The sequence below is a fragment of the Lepidochelys kempii genome, chromosome 2 (genome assembly GCF_965140285.1).
Source record: "Lepidochelys kempii isolate rLepKem1 chromosome 2, rLepKem1.hap1, whole genome shotgun sequence".
NCBI classification, from domain to species: Eukaryota; Metazoa; Chordata; order Testudines; family Cheloniidae; genus Lepidochelys; species Lepidochelys kempii.
The window spans coordinates 209,971,066-209,991,232 of NC_136381.1; the positions used below are offsets into that span (position 1 = coordinate 209,971,066).

The window sequence follows — 20,167 nt, forward strand, 5'->3', positions numbered from 1 at the left end:
CTTAAATCCTACTTTTTATACTTAATAAAATCACTTTTGTTTATTTATAAACCCAGAGTAAGTGCTTAATACCTGGGGGAGCAAACAGCTGTGCATATCTCTCTATCAGTGTTATAAAGGGCAGACAATTTATGAATTTACCCTGCATACGCTTCACACAGAGTTAAACGGATTTATTTGGGGTTTGGATCCAATTGGGAACTGTGTATCTGGATGCTGGAGAGAGCTGAGCTGTTTTCAGTTAAGTCTGCAGCTTTGGGGGCGTGGACCAAACCCTGGGTCTGTGTTGCAGCAGGCTAGTGTGTCTGGCTCAACAAGACAGGATTCTGGAAGTCCCAAGTTGGCAGGGAAATCAGGCTCAACAGTAATTTCAGCATATCAGGTGACAGTCCCAATGGGGTCTCTGTGACTGAACCCATCACAGAGGTGAGATTGAAGTAAATTGATAAGGAGATGAGGAGAAAGTATAGGTGATGTGTGTACTGGAGCATGTGTACGAGGTAAGATGGATATGTACACACCTGTGCAAGAAGGTGTTGGTATGTTGGGGGTTGCAGTAAGACGGCATAAGGGGGCCTTCTGCATGCCATATTGGGCCTCCTGCATCTCACAGTGTATGTATAGGGTTGCCAACTCTGACTGAAGCTATTCCGGGAGATTTTTTTTCCCTAACATGACATGATGTCATTTTCTTAAAATAGCCCATTAAAATCTCCTGGATTGCTTTCAATAGTCATCAGGAGATCGATGCTGATTCCAGGAGACTCCAGGCCAATCCTGGAGGGTTGTCAACCCTATATGTGTATGAAAAGAGAGTGAGATGAGAGCTTGAGCAGGATATTATGTCTGTGCAGTTGTGGGGGGCTCTGTGCATGTGTATGTCCGTGCAGTTTGCGGGGGGGGGGGGTTGTGCATGCTAGCGTGTGTGTGCAGTTGAGGGCTTTGCATATGGCAGCATGTGGGCGCATTGAGGAGAGCACTGTGTGCAGGCAGATGTCTGTGTGTGTGTGTGTGTGTGTGTGTGTGTGAAGAGGACAGGGACACACTGGTGTAGAGTGTTGTGTATGCCAGTGTGTGTGTGTGCCTTATGTATGCCAGTGTACGTTGGGGGAGAGTGTTATACATTCCAGTACACACCCGTTTGCCACACACATCACTGTGTACAAGCCCCCTACACACACACGAGTGTGTACAAACCCCGTCACCCATCACACACATCAATGTGTATGAGTTCTCTACCACCTATACCTTCACCACACACATTGGTGTGCGTACAAGCCCCTTTGCCCCGACACACAATCAGTGTGTACAAGCCTCCTACCACGTACACATACAACACACACTGGCAAGCGCCCACATCACATACTGCCGTGTGTAAAACCCCCCATTACACACACATCAATGTGTAGGAGTTCACTACTGTCACAGAGACACATGCTGATGTGCACAGTCCTCCTCTCCCTCACAGAAATGTCCAGAGTTTCCCTCAACATATTCATCAGTGTTAGGGTGACCACCTTTATTGGATAGAAATAAGGGAAAACCACATGAAAAATAAGGGTCAACGCTTTATTTTAAGAGATGTTTTAAGGAAACACTTTTTTCCTTAGCATATCATGTATTTTCCTCTCAAGTGTATATTTCTACTGCCCTCAAGTATACAATGCAATTATCTTAAGCTTCAATTTAATGTTTAAAATGGTACTTATCAGTTTTAATACATTTCAATTAATCTTAAAATAAAGGATGGATGGTAACCCTAAGGAACAAATCAATGAAATATGGATGGTCCTTTGAAATAAAAGATGGGTGGTCTTCCTAATCAGTGTGCATGAAGCCCCCCACAAAAGTGTGTGTGGGGGCCCATCCCCTCCACACACACACAGATGCTGGCATTCATGAGGTCCCACCTCTCTCTCCTCACCACACACTAATGTTTATGAGGCTCTGCTTCCTTACACGTACACTGGTCTGTACAACACTCTCCTCCAACATACACTGGCATACCCAACCCCCTACACCAGTGTGCGCCGCGTCTCCTCTTCACACACACACACATCTACCTGCACACAATGCTCTCCTCAATGCGCCCACATGCTGCCATATGCAAAGCCCCCACAACCGCACACACACGCTAGCATGCACAACCCCCCCCCCGCCCTCCAAAAAAAAAGCACAGCGCATACACATGCCCAGAGGCCCCCGCACACGTAGTGGCCTGCTCAGGCTCTCATCTCACTCTCTTATACACACACTGTGAGATGCGGGAGTCCCCACACGCTGTGTTGTGGCTGCGGGGGGGAGCGGGGATCTCATACACGCTGCTGTGTGTTGTGTGTAGGGCGCCTCATGCATGGTGGTATATGTTGTGTGTTTAGGGGGTAGCTTGTACAAACTGCGGTGCGGGGAGCGGCATGTACGCAGCGGTGCGCGTTGACTGTGTGAGGGAATCGTACAAGTCCCCTGTGTGTTGCAGGGGGCCGGTGCACACCGCCGGTGCGGGCACGAGAGGATAAATGAGGACAGCGCCTCTCCCCGCTCCAGTTTCCGACGCCTCAGTGCGGGCCGGCGGAAGGCCGGGGGCGGGGCCTCACCTCAATCACCTCCCCATTCCCGCCCGCAGCGGGCGCCTCCTTTGTGATTGGCGGGGCGGCCCCGCCCCCCTGCGCGGTGTCGGGCGCAGAGGAGGCAGAGGCGCCATTTTGCGCTGCCGCCGCTGTCTACAGGACGGGTCCGGAGGCTCTGCGGGGAGGGAGGCAGGAAGGAGGCCGCTGCCCGGGACTCGCGTCCCCGATCGCTGAGCGCAGCAACCAGCACCCCACCGCCATGAGCGACGTAGAGGAGAATAACTTCGAGGGGAGGGTGAGTGGCGAGCCCGCCCGGGCCGTGCTGGGGGAGGCCGGCCCGGTCCTCCAGGGAGTGGGGGAGGGGAGAGGCGCTCTTTTCCGGCGGGCTGGGAGGCGCAGCGGCTTCTCCCTAAGATGGCTCCCCTCGGCGGCGCTGAGCCATCGGAGCCTCCCGCCCGCGGCGGGCGTTGCGTTGGGCCGCGCCCCGCTGCCCTTCCGCCCTGTCTTGCCCCCCTACCGTTAGCTATGGGGCGCCCTGCCCTGCTGGTCCCGCCCTTCATTTCTTGATGCGGGCGATGAGCCGTGCTACCTGCCCACCTCCCTTTGAGCCTGCCTGGGGTCCCTTCCTCTCACCGGCAGCCCTGGGGAGCGCGTCCTGCGTTTTGCCGGAGCCCTTCTCCCCTTCCCGGGCTCCGAGTCCAGCTCGCCCGCCCCCCGCGGACTACGGGATCCCGCTCCTGGAGCTTCTTTACCCGGAGCCTGGGCGCTGGAGGCGGTGCTGTGTCTGCCCTTGGGGCGGGGGGGGGGGGGATCCCGACGTGTCAGCGCTGGTTTGGTTGCGCTTTCTTTGGCGGGCAGTTAATGGCTCCGCCTGTGTGAGAGGCGGGCCGTGTCACTGCCGGAGGAGCGCAGGGACCAGCCGCCTCTACCATTCCGGTGGCCCGTGATCGGGATTTCCTCTGAGCCAGACTCCCGATGCCACCGGCGGTCTCCGCTACTGCCCTGTGTATTCACTGGTGATCCGATTGTACCCCTCCTCTCCCCCGGTGCCACCTACTGGAGTGTGGTGGCCCCTGGCCTCGTTAGGCTGAGCGCCTCACTCCCTCACTCACCCTCTAATGGTTGCTGCAGTCTTTCTGTACACGTGTGAATAGTCTCTGTACATTTTTTAGTGATGGACAAAGGCAGGAATTAGTAACTGCCTGGTACTATTTGAAACATGGGACAGATGTTCACGTCCATGTGGTCACTGCCCTCATCCCATCCCTGTTTACCTCTGTTTTATTGTAGGAAATATTTGGTGTCCTCACAAGAGTTGCTCTTGAAGAGAACTTTAGAGGATCTTTTTTGTGATCTCCTCTGATGAACCAGTGGCAGCAGCTTTGTAGCAACCTGATGCTGCCTAGGAAAATGACCCATGAAATTCTGACAGTGCAGTGTTGTATTCCAACAAGTATCTTTACTGAAATAGTGCTACTTTTGTAACACTAAATAAAAATAGTCTCTGGGCTAGAAGCACCATACACTATTGTAGTGTTGGCTGCTGCTTCCTCAGGTGAGGTAAACAAAAACAGTTCTAGTGTGGATTGTTCAGGCAAAAGTGGCTTTGTTAGGTGTGGTATTTCTGTTTTAATTAATGTAATGAGTAAATGGAAAATGAACTTATATTTTTAGATTGTTACCCAAGTTTTTCAAACTAAGGTGCTTGTCAGTAATTCTTTACAGTTTATTATGTTTACCATTCATTTTTACTGTGTATTTCGGTATCTTGCTTTTCTTGTCAAAGATATTTTCTCATCACTTTCTCTGGTTTAAGAGAACAGTTGTTGTTAGGGAGGTGATGAAACTGATGGGTTTCAGAGTTACTGTATGTTTTCCACTGCCTGATGTTGAAATAGGAGGGTCTACTCTAAGCATTTCTGAAGCTAGGTTTCTGTGACGGCTGTTGCGGTTGGTCCCCTCTCTGATTAGAGGGGAAAGTTTACTTGTCAGTGTGTGCCATTAGCCTTACTTCAATTCTTTTGGGAGTATACTTATCTTTATTTCCAATGATGAGGAAATTTCTTAACCAGCATAGCAAATGGCAATATATTTTCCATTTTATGGTCTTCCATTCAGCTGAATGCAGTAGTAGAGAAAACTAGTGATGTGTTTACTTTTGTTCATATGTATCAGAACAGAAAACACACACTAATTCCCGTTACTCTAGGAGTATTCTAAAATTATTTTTCATCTGGTTTTCTTTTGCTTTGTGTAAAACATTTTTTTAAAGATGCAATAAATCTGTGACTTGCGTTTTCGCTTGTGAACGATTTTGAAGATCCATCTGTTGAACACTTCTCCCAAATCCAACAAAACAATTACACTAAACAATTACACTAAAGTTAATTAAAATAAAATTGAAGTATTGTATGGTGCTGCTTAGATAAGTATGATGACAGGTTTTAGAGTAGCAGTCGTGTTAGTCTGTATTCACAAAAAGAAAAGGAGTACTTGTGGCACCTTAGAGACTAACACATTTATTAGAGCATAAGCTCACTTCATCAGATGCAGCTCACAAAAGCTTATGCTCAAATAAATGTGTTAGTCTCTAAGGTGCCGCAAGTACTCCTTTTCTTTTTAGTTAAGTATGTGTTCTTCACTAGTCAGCCCAACCAGCCATACCTTAATCATCATGTGTCCTTGATACATGCATTTCTGAGTGTTTTATTGTGTTCTAAAATAGTACGAATTGAACTGAATTGCCACTGTTGTGGATTCATAAAAGCCTAGCTATGATAAAGTAACTTTAAAAAAGTGTTGCAGACTACCTTAAGAATTGCCCAACAATGTGTGATAAACCATTCAATTTAAAATAAGACTTCAATTTTAAAAAATCACACTTCTGAAATTATTTTATGTACTATTGCTGCAAATGACACTTAAGTTTACTGTACTTGAAATATTAGAAATAGCTAGAGAATTATTTCAGTTTTACTTTGCATTTGACATCACTCTATATATAGTCAGTTTCACTTCTTTCCCTGTATAATCAGTAAGACTTGGTTTTTAGGGATGTCTTAACCATCCACATGGTAGGCTAGAAAACACAGTAAAGATAAATATGATTTGCAAAGCCACAAAATTGGGAAGTCTTGGTGTAGGCCTATAGGCCTACATTAGACCTAAGTAAACTATGATTTTATATTATTTTGATGTTAACCAAAGTGATAAGTCTGAAGCATGCAACCAGAAAAAATGAGAGGGATTGTTTATCTTAAAATTTGTAATGGCCCTGGAAATACCCTGTTACCTTATTGAGGGTTTGAGCTAAGCAATAGAAATAAAGAAAACATGGTTAATTGAGCACCAGCTGCAGTAAATAATAATTTACAAATGCTTAGTCAAGTCTTGCAGCTAGGGAAAAATATGGCAAAGTGAGATGATAAAGTATGGTGCAGCCCTGAACTGCTTCAGCTGATTTTAGCGAAGGCCCAATAATTGGCAGTGATATCACTTGTTATAGTGCATAAAAAGTAAGGCTTCCTAGAGTTTTTGTCAGTGTTTTCTTTAGCCTTCTGGAGGCATGCTGGGGAAGGTGGCTCCTGAGCCTGAACTACTTATAAGCATTTTGGCCAAAGCTTATAACTCTATTATTGTTAGGGCATAGAATATAAGGATATATTCTTATATTGCTATTTTGGATGTAACTTGCACCCAAGTGGCCTTTGAACTAATAAAGGAATGCTTGTATGGAAACTGAGTCATGGCAAACCTTAATACAATTATTAGGGAAATTTCCATAACTTGGCAATTATAGCAATTGAAGCTATTTAAAATTATTTTGTTGAAGTTGAGTAGATTCTAAGTTGATGCCTCTCTTAAAGGTCATCTGCTAAGCGAGAAAAAGGGCATGTGCATATTTTATATATGATGTATATGGAGGACTAGGAAAATGTTTTAAAAGAAAAAAAAATCCTTCTTGTTTTTTTAACATTAAAAATAACAAAAGACCTCTATGCTGAAAGACCCTGACTGGGAAACTAGTGAAATGGTGGCCCCATTAGAGCCAAAATGGTGGAAGTTGAGCAATTTGAAAAGGATTTTTATTCAGAGAGACTAAAACTATTTAACACCTGATATTTTGGATAAATATATAAAGGAAGCCTTTATTAAAGATTAAATATCCTCACCTTTTCAATTAAGGTGCTAATTGATGTGGCAAACACTAATACCTTCCAAATGAATATGGTGGTTGCTAATTGCAATACTAAGATGAAGTCTTCCTTTTCCAGCTTCTAGGAAATCGTCAAGAGTGGATTTTTTTGTCATATCCCTGGATTTAAGTCTGGTTCATAGTTCCATTTTCTGCTCAGTCCCTAGGCCAGGGATTCTCAAACTTCATTGCACTATGACCCCCATTCTGACAACAAAAATTACTACATGACCCCAGGAGGGCGGACCGAAGCCTGAGCCCGCCCATGCCCCACAGTCCTGGGTGAGGGGTCCAAATCTGAGGCCCTAGGACTTAAGCCCCAGGCGGGGGGCCTGTAGCCTGAGCCCCGCCATCCAGGGCTGAAGCCTTGGGCTTGGGTCCCAGGCAGTGGGGCTCAGGCTTTGGCTTCAGCCCCAGGCCCCAGCAAGTCTAATGCCAGTCCTGGCAACCCCATTAAAACGGGGTCCTGATGCACAGTTTGAGAACCACTGCCCTATGCTCATGTACTCACGAAGAACTATTTTCATTCTGGTAGCTCCAGTTTGGCCTTTGTTACCTTTTGGTTCCCAAAACTGTAAGTAATATTGTTTGTCCTTCCTCAGGTCAGGGGAGTGTTCCTTGTTTCAGGGAACAATACTTCACTAGAATCCCAGTTATCTATGTCTAAAAGGATGGTTTTATATATTATGTATGAGACAACAGGGGTTGAGTAAATTGTATTACTGGATTTTTAATATACTCCCCTGCTGTGTATAGGATGTTTTCAGAGTGAAATAAAAAACATGGGCGTATTCACCTCTTATGCACAATTTGCACAAATTCTTACTAAATTACAGAGAACTTAAGATTTGAGTCTTTACGTTCAGCTGGTTGTTACAGTGTGACACTTGAGACTATTTTTCACTTTAGAGACTAACAAATTTATTCAGTGGAATGCATCCGATGAAGTGAGCTGTAGCTCACAAAAGCTGATGCTCAAATAAATTTGTTAGTATTTGTGGCACCTTAGAGACTCCTTTTTCTTTATGTGAACACAGACTAACATGGCTGCTACTCTGAAACCTATTTTTGGCTTGTGAGCCTTATCTGAAAACTGAGTCCTGCTGCCTGGGGCTGAAGCATATAACTTAGCTTTGCAGGGCCCCCTGTGGCATGGGGCCCTGGGCAGTTGCCCTGCTTGCCAACCCCTGCATTTGTGACCCCCCCCAACACATCTCTTGATGACCCTCCACCCCAGGGGGCTGAACCCCTGAAGTTGAGAAACATTGATCTAGATGAATTGAGTAGCCCCTGGAAGACCTCTGAGTATTCCTGGCTGAGAATCAGTGCTCTAAACTACACTCTTCCTTTCCATTTCAGGATCTCAGTTTAATTCCTAATCCCAGATGGTTTGTTTGTTTTCAAAGAGGTGAATAAGACCATATTCTTTATTTCATCCCGAGATCATTCTATGCACAGCAGGGAGAGTACATTAAAAATGCAGTACTGCAATTTACTCAATCCCTGTCATCTCATAAGTAATATATAAAACCATTCTTTTAGATATAGACAACTGGGATTCTGTCACTCAAAAATGGTGTCTTCAGCTGCTGTGTACCTTGCTAGTCATGGAGTGATAGGCACATCTTGTAGGAATTGCTATTCAGTTTTTCACCAAGTCAAAGTAGTAGTCAAATCTTTTCTCTTCTTCCTAAGTTTGTCAGTACCTTTGATTTTAATTGAGATCTCTTCCTACTCTGTACAAATCCTAAAAATGGCCATAGTCCAGAAAAGTGCTTAAGTGTGTATTTAGCTTTAAGCACATGAGCAGTCTCATTTAAGTCTATGTGTTTACTTATGTGCTTAAGTGCTTTTCTGGATCAGAGAAATTGTGAAAGGAGTATTGGCTTGAAAAGAGGACTTTGCAGGTGTATCTTAAAAATATACAAGTTAAGGAAATCTGGTCATCTGTTCTCTTTGTGGTCCTCTCATTGGCTCAAAGATAATTTTAGGGAAGGCTGTATCTGTAACCTTTGGTTGGGGTCAGAACATATTCTCCAAGGACAGTCTACTGCCTCAGTAGAGACCAGACACTCCCAACAAGAATTCAGAGGACAACGGTGTGGACATATTCTGTTGCAGCTTTTGGAGATAGCAATGGCAGTTTTCACACATGGATAGTCCCACAGTTCTTTGGGAAATACCCCTTCCCGCAAGACTCATTTTTTGCCCTTTTTTCCCCTTACCTCATTCTCTTCCCCACCCCTGGAAATTTGAAATAGCATTTTTAAAAAACCCTGCAAAAGATTCAGTGGGATAGTTTAAGTACTTGGAAAGCTTGTTTTAAAGCCTTATCTGTGCTGGAGAAAATAACATGGATTATTGCGAAGGCAACAGTCAGTGTAACTTATATCTGAAATTTGTACGGATAAACCCCGTGGCTCAACCAGTTGTGTATCAGTGTAGACCCAGCCACAGTTGGTGCCCTGTCAACTGATACTTATCAGAGTTCACAATACCCTCAGCTAGTGAATGGTCCTCAGTTTGTTGATTGTGAGTTTTCCCTCTCTGCCCTTGCTTGGCCCCCTTCCCGCCTCTGGTTTCCTCACTTAACAGAAGAGCCCCTCTGTATGCTTTAGAAATACCTCTGGCTCTGTATGTCCTCATCTGATGAAGCACCTGTAGCTCAGTAGCTGAAACTGTACTCTGTAGCTTTTCTACTCACCTCCAGTAATGTCCCCTGCTCTGACTATGCCACTGCTTGCTTGTGGTTCATCAGAGTGAGAATGTCAGCCATAATGTGGGCCTGCCACAGGGAGAGTAGAGTTGGTTAAGGTGTTCTGTTAGCTTTGGAGTGTTAGGGAGAATCTGGTACCTGAGGTATTGTAAGGAGCACAGCTACCAATTGTGCTCTTGCTGCCTCTAGAGCTGGAGAATCATCCGTGGATTGCAATCTGAAGCATTCACTCTGACAAACTACCTGTAGTTTGTTAGAGCAAGAGGATTGACTGGTGAACCATTAGTGACTCACTGAGTAGCAGATAGAGGTGGAGGCATTAGTGTAGGTGTTCTGTCCAGTGGTGGCAGTGGGATGGGAGGTTAATGGGGTTTAAGAAATACAGCCTTAACTGGTGGTCGGTCACAAACTGAGGACCTTCAGAACAGGAGGGAGGGCATATCTCAATGGCATTTCTATGGAGCAGGATATACTGAAAGGATGAGGAAGGCGGAGAGGGGACTCTTAGTTGGCAAGTAAGGATATGTGCTGTCTTAGGCAGCAGTGAAAGATAACTGTCCACATCTTTATTTTAGGGCAGCCTTCATGTAAATTCAGATCAATGCAGGTGGTTTTTGATCTGCAAGGCCACATTCATTTACGATTTGCCATGATGAATGTGGACGCAAGGGCAAAACTTAAACCAATTAAGGGAGGCAAGTGTGGACTCAAGTGTTGGTATTTCCATCAGTCCTGTATGACCAGTTGAAGAACAATAACTGATTGCTCTAGTGTAGACAAGCCCTTATTTTTGGTGTGCTTTTTATCGTTTTTATGACCTGGTGGCTGCATAGAAAATTCAAATCACCCAGGAGATTTCCACCCCCCCCCCCCCCATCCATTAAAGATTATGTGCTAAGGAAAAATCTTACTTCCTGGGACAGGAACAACATATATTGTAGAACAATACATAATATATGAGGCTTGTGGATTATATCCATGCCATAAAATGCTTGTGTACAAAACCATCAGGTCTGCTCTGTCTGTGTTGTAGATGATAAAACTTTAAAGATGCCATATTGGTTTGGGGCTGGGGGAGGCGGGGAGAGGAGAGTTTGGGGAAAGAAGGTAGGAATGGTGAGGTCTCTGGGAAAAAATCCTTCCCAACAGAAGACTTCATTCCATATTATGTAACTCACCAGGGGTTGGAAACCTGTTCTAGTTCAGCAAAAGACCACAAGTAAGAGGAAATATTTTCTTAGCTGCTTTGCCTTCCTTAGATTCTTAAACTATCTCATAAAACCATTGTACAGATTTCTTCAATACTTTCTTTGAAGTTCTGTGGGAGTAGTGGTCTATATTACATCAGAAAATTGTGAATGCCTGGCATTGACCTATAGTATGCAGCTGCTGATAGATAATAGTTGTCTCCTCAGTTGCAGTCCATATCTCCAATTGTTGTTAATTTTTAGAGGTTTGAAACTTGTAGGGACCTGTGCTCTCACTGCCACTTGAAAATTTGAACAGTTGAACTATCCTGTGAATTTGAACTGTTCTGGATCCACACAAATATTTTAAAAATAAAACAAATGGATTATAGTTTGAAATGAGGTATTGTTTCCTTTCAAATATCTGGTAGATACATTCATGTCAATATGGCATTAATTGGAAACCATGTTGGCAATGTCAGCAGAGTTTTAAGTTTGAATGGACAGGGATACTAAACGATAAACTCTTATAACAGAGGTGTCAAATATATAGCCTGTGGGCCACACCTTTCCCTTTTTAATTTGATTTGTCAATGACACTTCTGCAACATTAAATTTAATTGCTGATCACTTTTAATGAGGAAGGCGTGGGAATTATTGCTGTAGGTATTGGGAATTGCTGCAGGGAATAAAGTGTAGAGGAAAGACTAGAGGAGGCTCTCAGACAATGAAGGGGCAGAGAAATAGAGTAAGGAGGATAGGAAACAAAGAAAAGGCAGGAATAGTTGTGGGCCTGAAAGGGAGCATGTTTTCTGAGTGAGCTCTGGATGTGAGAATAAGGCATGGAATAGAATAAAGATATGTAAGGCCACCTTCTTCCCGTGATCTCTATGGAAGCCTCCCATAGACATCAGAGGGCATTCTGAATAGTTAGCAGTCTGAATGTAGCTCTCCCTTCTTTCTCTTGAATTCTTGTTGAGGTATTTTGGGGAAGGTTGCTCAGGTTATGTTATGAGGCTTAAATAGAGATAGAAGTTAAAATCCTCTACTATCTGGTCATTTTAGTACTTGTGAAAAGGTAAGAGAAGGGAAACTCTCCTCTTTAAGGAGGAAAGGCACTAAAGAAACTGACCATGTTAACTACAGAATGAGATGTATTTGGCAACATCCCATAAGATTAGCAGATGATATACAATTAGTAAAACAGAATGAGATACAGTGAAAACCAGAACAGAATGTAACAAAGAAAATAAAAAAACTTGAAAGGTGGGGAAAGCTTGCTATGCTTTCATAATCGAAATTTGTCATACTTAATACTTCTCCATATCTAAACATTTACAATTACTTAAAGCAAATTTAAGCCACATATGGCTAAGCTCCCTGGAAAAAAGTATTTTAGAAAAAAAAATCCTATCCTGCTCTGCTTGTTTTCCTGGTTATTTCTCCTGTGTGCGTTTATACAGTAAAAATGGCCCTTCTTGGGTTGCTTTGTACTATAGTACACATTTTATTTTAAATATGGCTTTAATACTCAAGGAAAATAGGATAACAATAAGGAAGAAAAGAATATTATTAGAGAATCCTTAACTTTAGGTTTAGTTTGGGCCCTGTATATATCTCTGTGCATAGACAAATTTTTTTTTTTTTTGACTGGGAAAGCTCTGCTTTAACATTCTGTTGAACTAAACATGGCTTAATAAAAGCTTATTACAAGACTAGCCTTGTAGGTATTTAATATCAAAGCGCAAATTTAATATTAGGAAAAATCGATTATATCAGAACATCTTAATATATTTGTGCAAATTAAGCTTTTAGTACATGTTTGTATCTTGTAGAAATTCTAAAAAATAAGGATAATTCTATAATTTGAAAGGGGAGGAGGGCAGCTTTGAAACATTTAGAGAAAATCAGTAAACTCATTGTCAGAACCTAGAAATAATACAATTTTAAAGATTTTTTTTAAAAAAAAATGTTTTTATAAAAATAGTTACTTGCACTTTACCTGCTGGCTTTTCAATTTTGGTAGATAACATTCTGAACTCCAGCAGAGTTTTATAATCCCTAGTGCTTAAATATACTAAATGTTCTTTTTCCATTAAGGTTAATGTTCGTGAAGAAATTGAAGAGTTTTTTCCAAGATTGTGGAAGATAAATCAAGATAAAAGAAGGCTAATGAAAAATATTAAAGATCAGAAAATTAAAATTGAATGGGGGAAAAAATTGAACAGAAGATTGGTCAGATAGAAGCACTTGAATGTTTTTTTAAGGCTATAATGAATTGTTTGAATTGGGGAAGATACACGAAGTATGAAAAATGAAAAACTCAATGAAGAATGAAGAAAAGTAGAAAGCAAGAGTGAAGTAGAATTAAAAGAATCTGGAAGAATGAATGGGTCCTAGGTTAAGTAAATGTATGGTTTATGTTCCAGTGTCTGTATGATCAAGTTGTAGATGAATTTGCATGATTACTTAGTTAATAGAGAATTGGTGATCTGGTTCAAGTAGGGAATTATTTGAGGAAAGCATACAATATTAACAGTGGGTTAACAGACTGAAATTTGTTCAGGAGGGTGTTGCCTAACCATTTGTCTTTCAGGAGCAATCAAAATATTATAATTACGGTACTTTAAATGTTAGGAGTTAGGCATTTATGTGACCAGTACCATTTGTAATACTATCTTTTTTGTTAGGAGTCTCGCTCCCAGTCAAAATCTCCAGCTGGGAGTCCTGCTCGTGTAAAATCGGAGAGCAGGTCAGGATCTCGTAGTCCATCGAGGGCTTCCAAACATTCTGAATCGCACTCCCGGTCGAGGTCAAAATCCAGGTATGTACTGAATTTGATAAAAATTAATTCTGCATCATATATCCATGGGTATGATGTAAGATACCTAGAGCTTCTGATATTTAGTTTCAACCAAGAAACACATTAAAACTCTCTAATATAGAAATCTGTTACACCCAATAAACAGTGGAAAAACATCAGAAATGTTTACTTGTATCTGAAGTCTTGCCTACATGAAGCAGAAATGTAGACTGTTGCATAACATGTTGGGCATTAACTGGGCCCTGTTGTTCTGCACTAAAATCCCTAGTGCACTTTAATATAGGGCTGTTTCAAACAGCACCATGTTCTTCTTTGAGGAGTGTCCATGTGGATGCTCCACTTCAGGTGAATCTGCGCGCCTGTGCTTGGAATCAGCGATTTTTAGTATCCATGCCTGGTTGGGTCACACGTGTGCTGTCCCCATCTCAGAGTACCAGTTTATAACCCAGTTAGTTCATAGTTAACTGCCCTATCTTTTCCCTGTTTGTTTTTCTTTAAAAAAAAAAAAAAAAAAAAATAATAAAATCTTATTTTAGGAGTTTACGTTTGTTATTAGTGTACTCCTTAGTGTAGTATAGTTACCCTCCCTCATGGGAGAACCGTATTCTAAGGGGCATGATCAGCTGTCCCTACCACCCTCTCAGAGGAAAGAGCACTTCCCCAAAAAAGCGACAGAGAAATGGGCTCCAACTTTCCTGTCTCAGGAAGCTGCCAAAAAGAGACTTTTTCCAGCCTCTCGGACATATCAGTATTGACTGCACCGAGACCATCCACCTCTAACATGGGCCCGTTCGGTACTGTGCGAACAGAAGACCCTAAGAGGGCTAGCTCAGAAAAAGGCAAAAACAGGGAAATCCCTGCCTCGGTACTGCCAAAGCTAATCAAATGTGGCACTAAGCAGTTTGGCACTACTACAATCTATGGCACTACCTCCTGCCTCCACAGTGCATAGTGCAAGGCCCTCGGCACCAGCAGCTGAGGTAAAGGCGCTGGTACCGCTGACAATACCCTCCTTGGTATTGATGCTCTCTGTACTGCAGCAATTCCTCTGGCATAAGGACCCTTTAGTCTCAACAGCACTGGAATCTCCATTCCTCAGTACTGATCTTACTCCAGCATGTTTGGTACTGTACCAAATTACCACACTAGCAAGATCAGCTCCTCCTTTATCCAGATATGATGCTAATGATAATGAAGGGAAAATCTACTCTTCCCACTACTCCTCACCTATCCACACCAGACCAGGTCCACTACAACAGGAGTACCAACTCAAGGATGGTATAGACACCCATGGATGCTGCCACCAATGCCATTTCCATCACAGTGGTCTTATTGGGACTCATGGGCAGTGTACTGCAAACCCAGTCCTAAGCCTCCCAGTTCACAGAGAGAGGATGAGGCATTCCTTATCACCCTTTGCACCTGTACCCTCTGCATCTCTGGAAGAGGCAGTTGAGGGAAGTCACCCTAGATACCAGTTTTTCATTCTTCTTTCTGGATGAAGCTGTCATTCTTCCACCATCCACAAGGGGGGGATGACTTTAAACAGTTCTGAGAACTATTTAAGAGAGTCACAGATTTATTAGAGATTCTGTTGGAACAAGTTGCAGATTCCCAACATAAGTTGTTAGACATCCTCCAGACTTCAGCCTCTTCTGAGATTGCCCTACCAATAAACGAGGCACTCATGGACATGGTCAAGACCATCCAGCAGACCCTGGCAACAATTCTACCCGCTTGTAAAAGAGCGGATAAAAAAATACTACATCCCCTCCAAGGGAATGGAATTTTTGTTTTCCCATCCCACACCAAACTCTCTGGTGGTAGAGGCTGTGAATGAGCGGGGTAGGCAACATCACTCTAGAACCACTCCGTATGATGGAGACTGGAAGTGGTTAGACCTCTTTGGGCGTAAGGCCTACTTGTCAGTAACCCTACAATTCAGGATTGCCAATTATGAGGCACCGATGGCCAAATACAATTACACAAATTATTGAAAAAATGTCTGAATTTATTGATGATCTCCCTGAGGACAAAAAAAAAGGCAGTTCAAGAGCAACCACATCAGAGGCCCACCTTCTCGCTTGAACAGTCTTACAAGCCTCTCTGGACATAGCAGCACATTCCATAGCCATAGTCATGTGACAAGTTCCCTGGCTCCACCTCTCTGGTTTTCCCAAAGAGGTACAATCTACTGTCAAGGATCTCCAGTTCGAGGGTCCAAAGCTGTTTGGAGCCACGATTGATGAGTCTCTTCACACGTTAAGACTCCAGGGTGACTCTCAAATCATTGGGCATTTACATACCTTCTCAAAAGAAAAAAATAGAAGTATTATTTGGCGTAAAGAACAAGCTCTACACCCAACCTCAGAGGCATTATGACCCGGAAAGACAAAGACCCACTAGACAGAGACCACTCTCTTCTCAGCCCCTTACATCCCAACAACCTGCCTCTAAACAATGGTTTCAAGGATTCAGTCGAGGACCAAACATACCTCCCACAAGAGTCTTCTATTGCTGGAACCATCCAGCACCATCCATCCATTCGGAGACTGTCTGACTCCATTCCACCCAGCATGGCAAAACATCATGTCAGACAAATGGGTACGGGAAATCATCAAGACTGGCTCTTCTGTCCAATTTGTCTCCATTCCCCTTACCTATTCTCTCTGCCTCTCATTAGGGATCCTTCTCATGAACACCTACTATGACAGGAGGTAAACAATCTCATACCTGGGGCAATGGGGGAAGCATCATGCCTGGGGGGCCCAAAATACAAGTGGACACAGGGTGCCATTTTCCTAAAGGTCAGCCCTGACTACACGATATTCCTACCTTCACAAATGGAAAAGATGCTATATATGATGCCAGAATAGGCAAACAATGGCAACTACCGCTCCTTTACCAGTGGTATTGGATTACATACTAGAGCTCAAGGAACTTTGGTCTTTCAATGAGCTCGATCAGAGTACATCTCGCAGGAATCATGGCGTTCCTCCACAAAGTGGACGAGTTCTTGATCTTTGCCCAGCCTACCACTAAAATGCTTCAAGGGTGTTCGTAATCTTTAACTCGTAATACGAGTCACTACTCCATCATGAGACCTCAGGTTGGAGCTGCAATGCCTTATGGGGGCCCCTTTTGAACAATTAGTGACATGTTTACTTCTCCGCCTTTCAGTGAAGATGGCCTGCCTTGTTGCTGTCAGATCTGCCTGACAAGGAGAAGAACTGGGGGCCCTCATGGTACATTCCCTATGCACAAAATTTTTGAAAAACAGTTACCCTGTGACCATATCCCAAATTCCTACCTAAAACAGTTTCATCATTACATTTGAATGAACCCATCCATTTCCCATTGTTCTTCCCAGAACCTCATGGGACCAAACGTTTCATATCCTGGGCATCCCGGGCACTAGTTTTTTACAATGAAAGGATCAAGTCTTTCCGGAAGTTACCAAAGTTATTTCTTTCCATCACGGAACGATCTACAGGAGACACCATATCCAAACAAAGGCTGTGGAAATGGATCACCAGCTGGATTGACTTTTATTGCCATCAACAGCTACAACTCCCACCTGGGACCCGTACATACTCCACCAGACCATTCTTCACATCAGTAGCCTTCCTCAACAATGTGCTTGTTATGGACATCTGCAAAGCTAGCAACCTGGGCATCAGCCCATACATTTACATAGCACTATGTCACAGAGCTGCATTCATCATCAGACGCTCTACTGGAACTTGTGGTTTTATTATCTGCCATGACTGCAACTCCAAAGCCCCTCTATTCCACCAAGGAGGGGCACTGCTTTACAGTCGCCTAAAGTGGAGCTTGCACAGGGACACTCCTTGAAGAAGAAAGTGTTACTAGCCCTGTGCAGTAACTGCGGTGCCTCAAGATGGTTGTCCCTGTGGGTGCTCCACTACCTTTCCTCCTCCCCTCTACATCAGCGTTTTCACACCAGAGACTGGAGTAGAGAAGGAACCGAAGGGGGGGCAATTGGTCACACAGCACTATGTAGCCACCGGAGGCGGCGTGAGACGGGGACAGCGCATGTACGACCCAACCAGGTACTGCTACTAAAAACTCCTATTAAAAGCGCAGGGGCACAGGTTCACCCGAAGTGGAGCATCCACAGGGACAACCATCTCGAAGAACCTCAGTTATTGTACAGGGTGAGTAACTGTCTCTTAAAGCACACTAGGGAAAATTACAAATATTACTCATTACAATAGATACAAAGAGAGTGTCCTGGTGAAACTCCAGTGTTTGGACAACTACATAACACTCAAATTGCTAAAAAAAAAATAAAATAACACCCCCTCCTTCCCAATTAACAAACCTGAAAAACAGAAGCCCCAAAATACCTTATTGTGATTGTCATTGTTCTTGTTTGTTATTGGGACATAGTTTCCGCTTTTTGTCCCTAATGCGCTGTTTATACAGACAGTAACAAAAGAGCTACCTGGCCCAAACACATCCTCTTAAGAAGTACTCCTATACAGGGGCAGAAAACAGTCTTGCAAACACTATCTCTGTAGCTACTGTTTTGACAGTGTGGTATACATAATATAATTAATGTGCTTGGTACTGTTTTCACTTCCAACTTTGGTAAAAGGTTTTATAAATTATAGTTTTGGGAACATCCCATACTCTTGACTGAAAAGTTGTGGAGCGATCTGAGCTGCGCTAGTTCGTCTGAGAACCCAGCTTGCGGGGTGTGTGTGTGTGTGTGTATATATATAGTGACAAAGTTCCTGCTCTACCTTGGTGGGTCTTGCGCTTATTGGTGACTTGGAGCTTCACGGCAGCCGTCAGCTTGGCCGTTTTTCTGAATTCACAGTCCAGGTCGACTCTCCTGTCTGACCAGGAGTTGGGAGGATTTGGGGGGAACCCGGGCCCGCCCACTACTCCGGGTTCCAGCTCAGGGCCCTGTGGAATGCAGCTGTCTAGAGTGCCTCCTGGTACAGCTGTGCGACAGCTACAACTCCCTGGGCTACTTCCCCATGGCCTCCTCCCAACACCTTCTTTGTCCTCACCATAGGACCTTCCTCCTGGTGTCTGAGAATGCTTGTACACCTCAGTCCTCCAACAGTGCACATTCTCACTCTCAGCTCCTAGTGCCTCTTGCTCCCAGCTCCTCACAAGCACACCACAAACTGAAGTGAGCTCCTTCTTAAAACTCAGGTGCCCTGATTATCCTGCCTTAATAGATTCTAGCAGATTCTTGAGTGGCTGCAGGTGTTTTTAATCAGCCTGTCTTCAGAGGTTCCTGATTGTTCTGGAACCATCCCTGTTACCTTACCCAGGGAAAAGGGACCTACTTAGCCTGGGGCTAATATCTGCCTTCTGTTACCCTCCTATAGCCATCTGGTCCGACCCTGTCTCATACCCCCCCCCCCACTACGGGGTTGGGCAACTTGGGACATCAGGCAGTGTACTCGTGACAAGCCATCTGCGGTGCCATGGTGGCTTCCAGCCTGGTGGTGTATGGTGAATTGGAAAGATTGTAGGGACAGGAACCATCTGGTCACCTTTCCATTCTTCTCTTTATTTCGCTGCATCCACTGGAGGAGTGCATGGTTGGTCACAAGGGTAAACCGTCATCCCAGAAGGTAATAACATAGTGTTTCCATGGCCCATTTCACAGCTAGGCACTCTTTCAACCACGGCATACTTTTGCTCTCTTGGGAGGAGTTTCCTGCTGAGGTAGAGGATTGGGTGTTCTTCATCTCTGACCATCTGCAGTAGGACAGCTCCCAATCCTACTTCAGATGCATCTGTTTGTAAAATGAATTCTTTGTTGAAGTCTGGGGCTATAAGCACGGGGTTACTGCAGAGGGCTGTCTGTAGATCCATGAATGCTTTCTCTGCGGCATCTGTCCACTTCACCATGTCTGGACCCCGGGCTTTTATCAGGTCTGTCAGGGGACTCGCTCTGGTAGCAAAATGGGGAATAAATAGTCGGTAGTACCTCCACAACATCCAGGAATGTCCGGACTTGCTTTTTCTGATTCGGCCGGGGCCAATTTTGGATAGCCTCTAGTTTGTTTAGCTAGGGCTTGACCATGCCTCTTCCTACAATGTAGCCAAGGTATTTAGCCTCAGCTAGCCCTAAAGCACACTTGGCTGGGTTGGCTGTGAGGCCAGCCGGTCTTAGCGTGTCCAGAACCGCTTCCACCTTTCCTAGGTGGGTTTCCCAGTCGGGGGTGTGAATAACCATATCATCCAGGTAGCCACTGCATAATTGGTATGGGGCTGTAGGAGCTTGTCCATAAGACGCTGGAAGGTGGCAGGTGCCCCATGCAGTCCAAAAGGAAGAACAGTATAATGAAACAGACCCTCTGGTGTAGAGAGTACCGTCTTTTCTTTCGCATCTTTGGCAAGGGGAATCTGCCAGTATCTTTTTGTTAAATCAAGGGTGGTCAAAAATCGGGCATTGCCCAGGCAGTCAACTAACTCATTGATATGGGGTATGCATCAAATATGAGTATCTCATTCAGCCGGCGAAAGTAATTACAAAACCTAGTGGTGCCATCGGGTTTGGGCACCAGCACAATCGGGCTTGACCACTGACTGTGGGACTCTGCGATGGCTCCCAGCTCCAACATCCTTTTTACCTCTGCCTTGATCTCCTCCGTTTTTGCTGCTGGGACCCGATAGGGCCTTAAAGTT

General features: G+C 44.1%; 1 protein-coding gene across 1 annotated transcript in view; it reads left to right on the plus strand.

Annotated features, from left to right (window-relative positions):
* The first annotated feature begins 2,516 nt into the window (after window positions 1–2,516).
* The window catches only part of TRA2A (transformer 2 alpha homolog), a 51,757-nt gene continuing 34,106 nt past the window's right edge, over window positions 2,517–20,167 (plus strand). Inside the window, 3 exon segments of the mRNA XM_073333721.2 lie at window positions 2,517–2,579; window positions 2,581–2,862; window positions 13,356–13,489. Of these exon segments, the coding sequence (XP_073189822.1) occupies window positions 2,517–2,579; window positions 2,581–2,862; window positions 13,356–13,489 (479 nt within the window).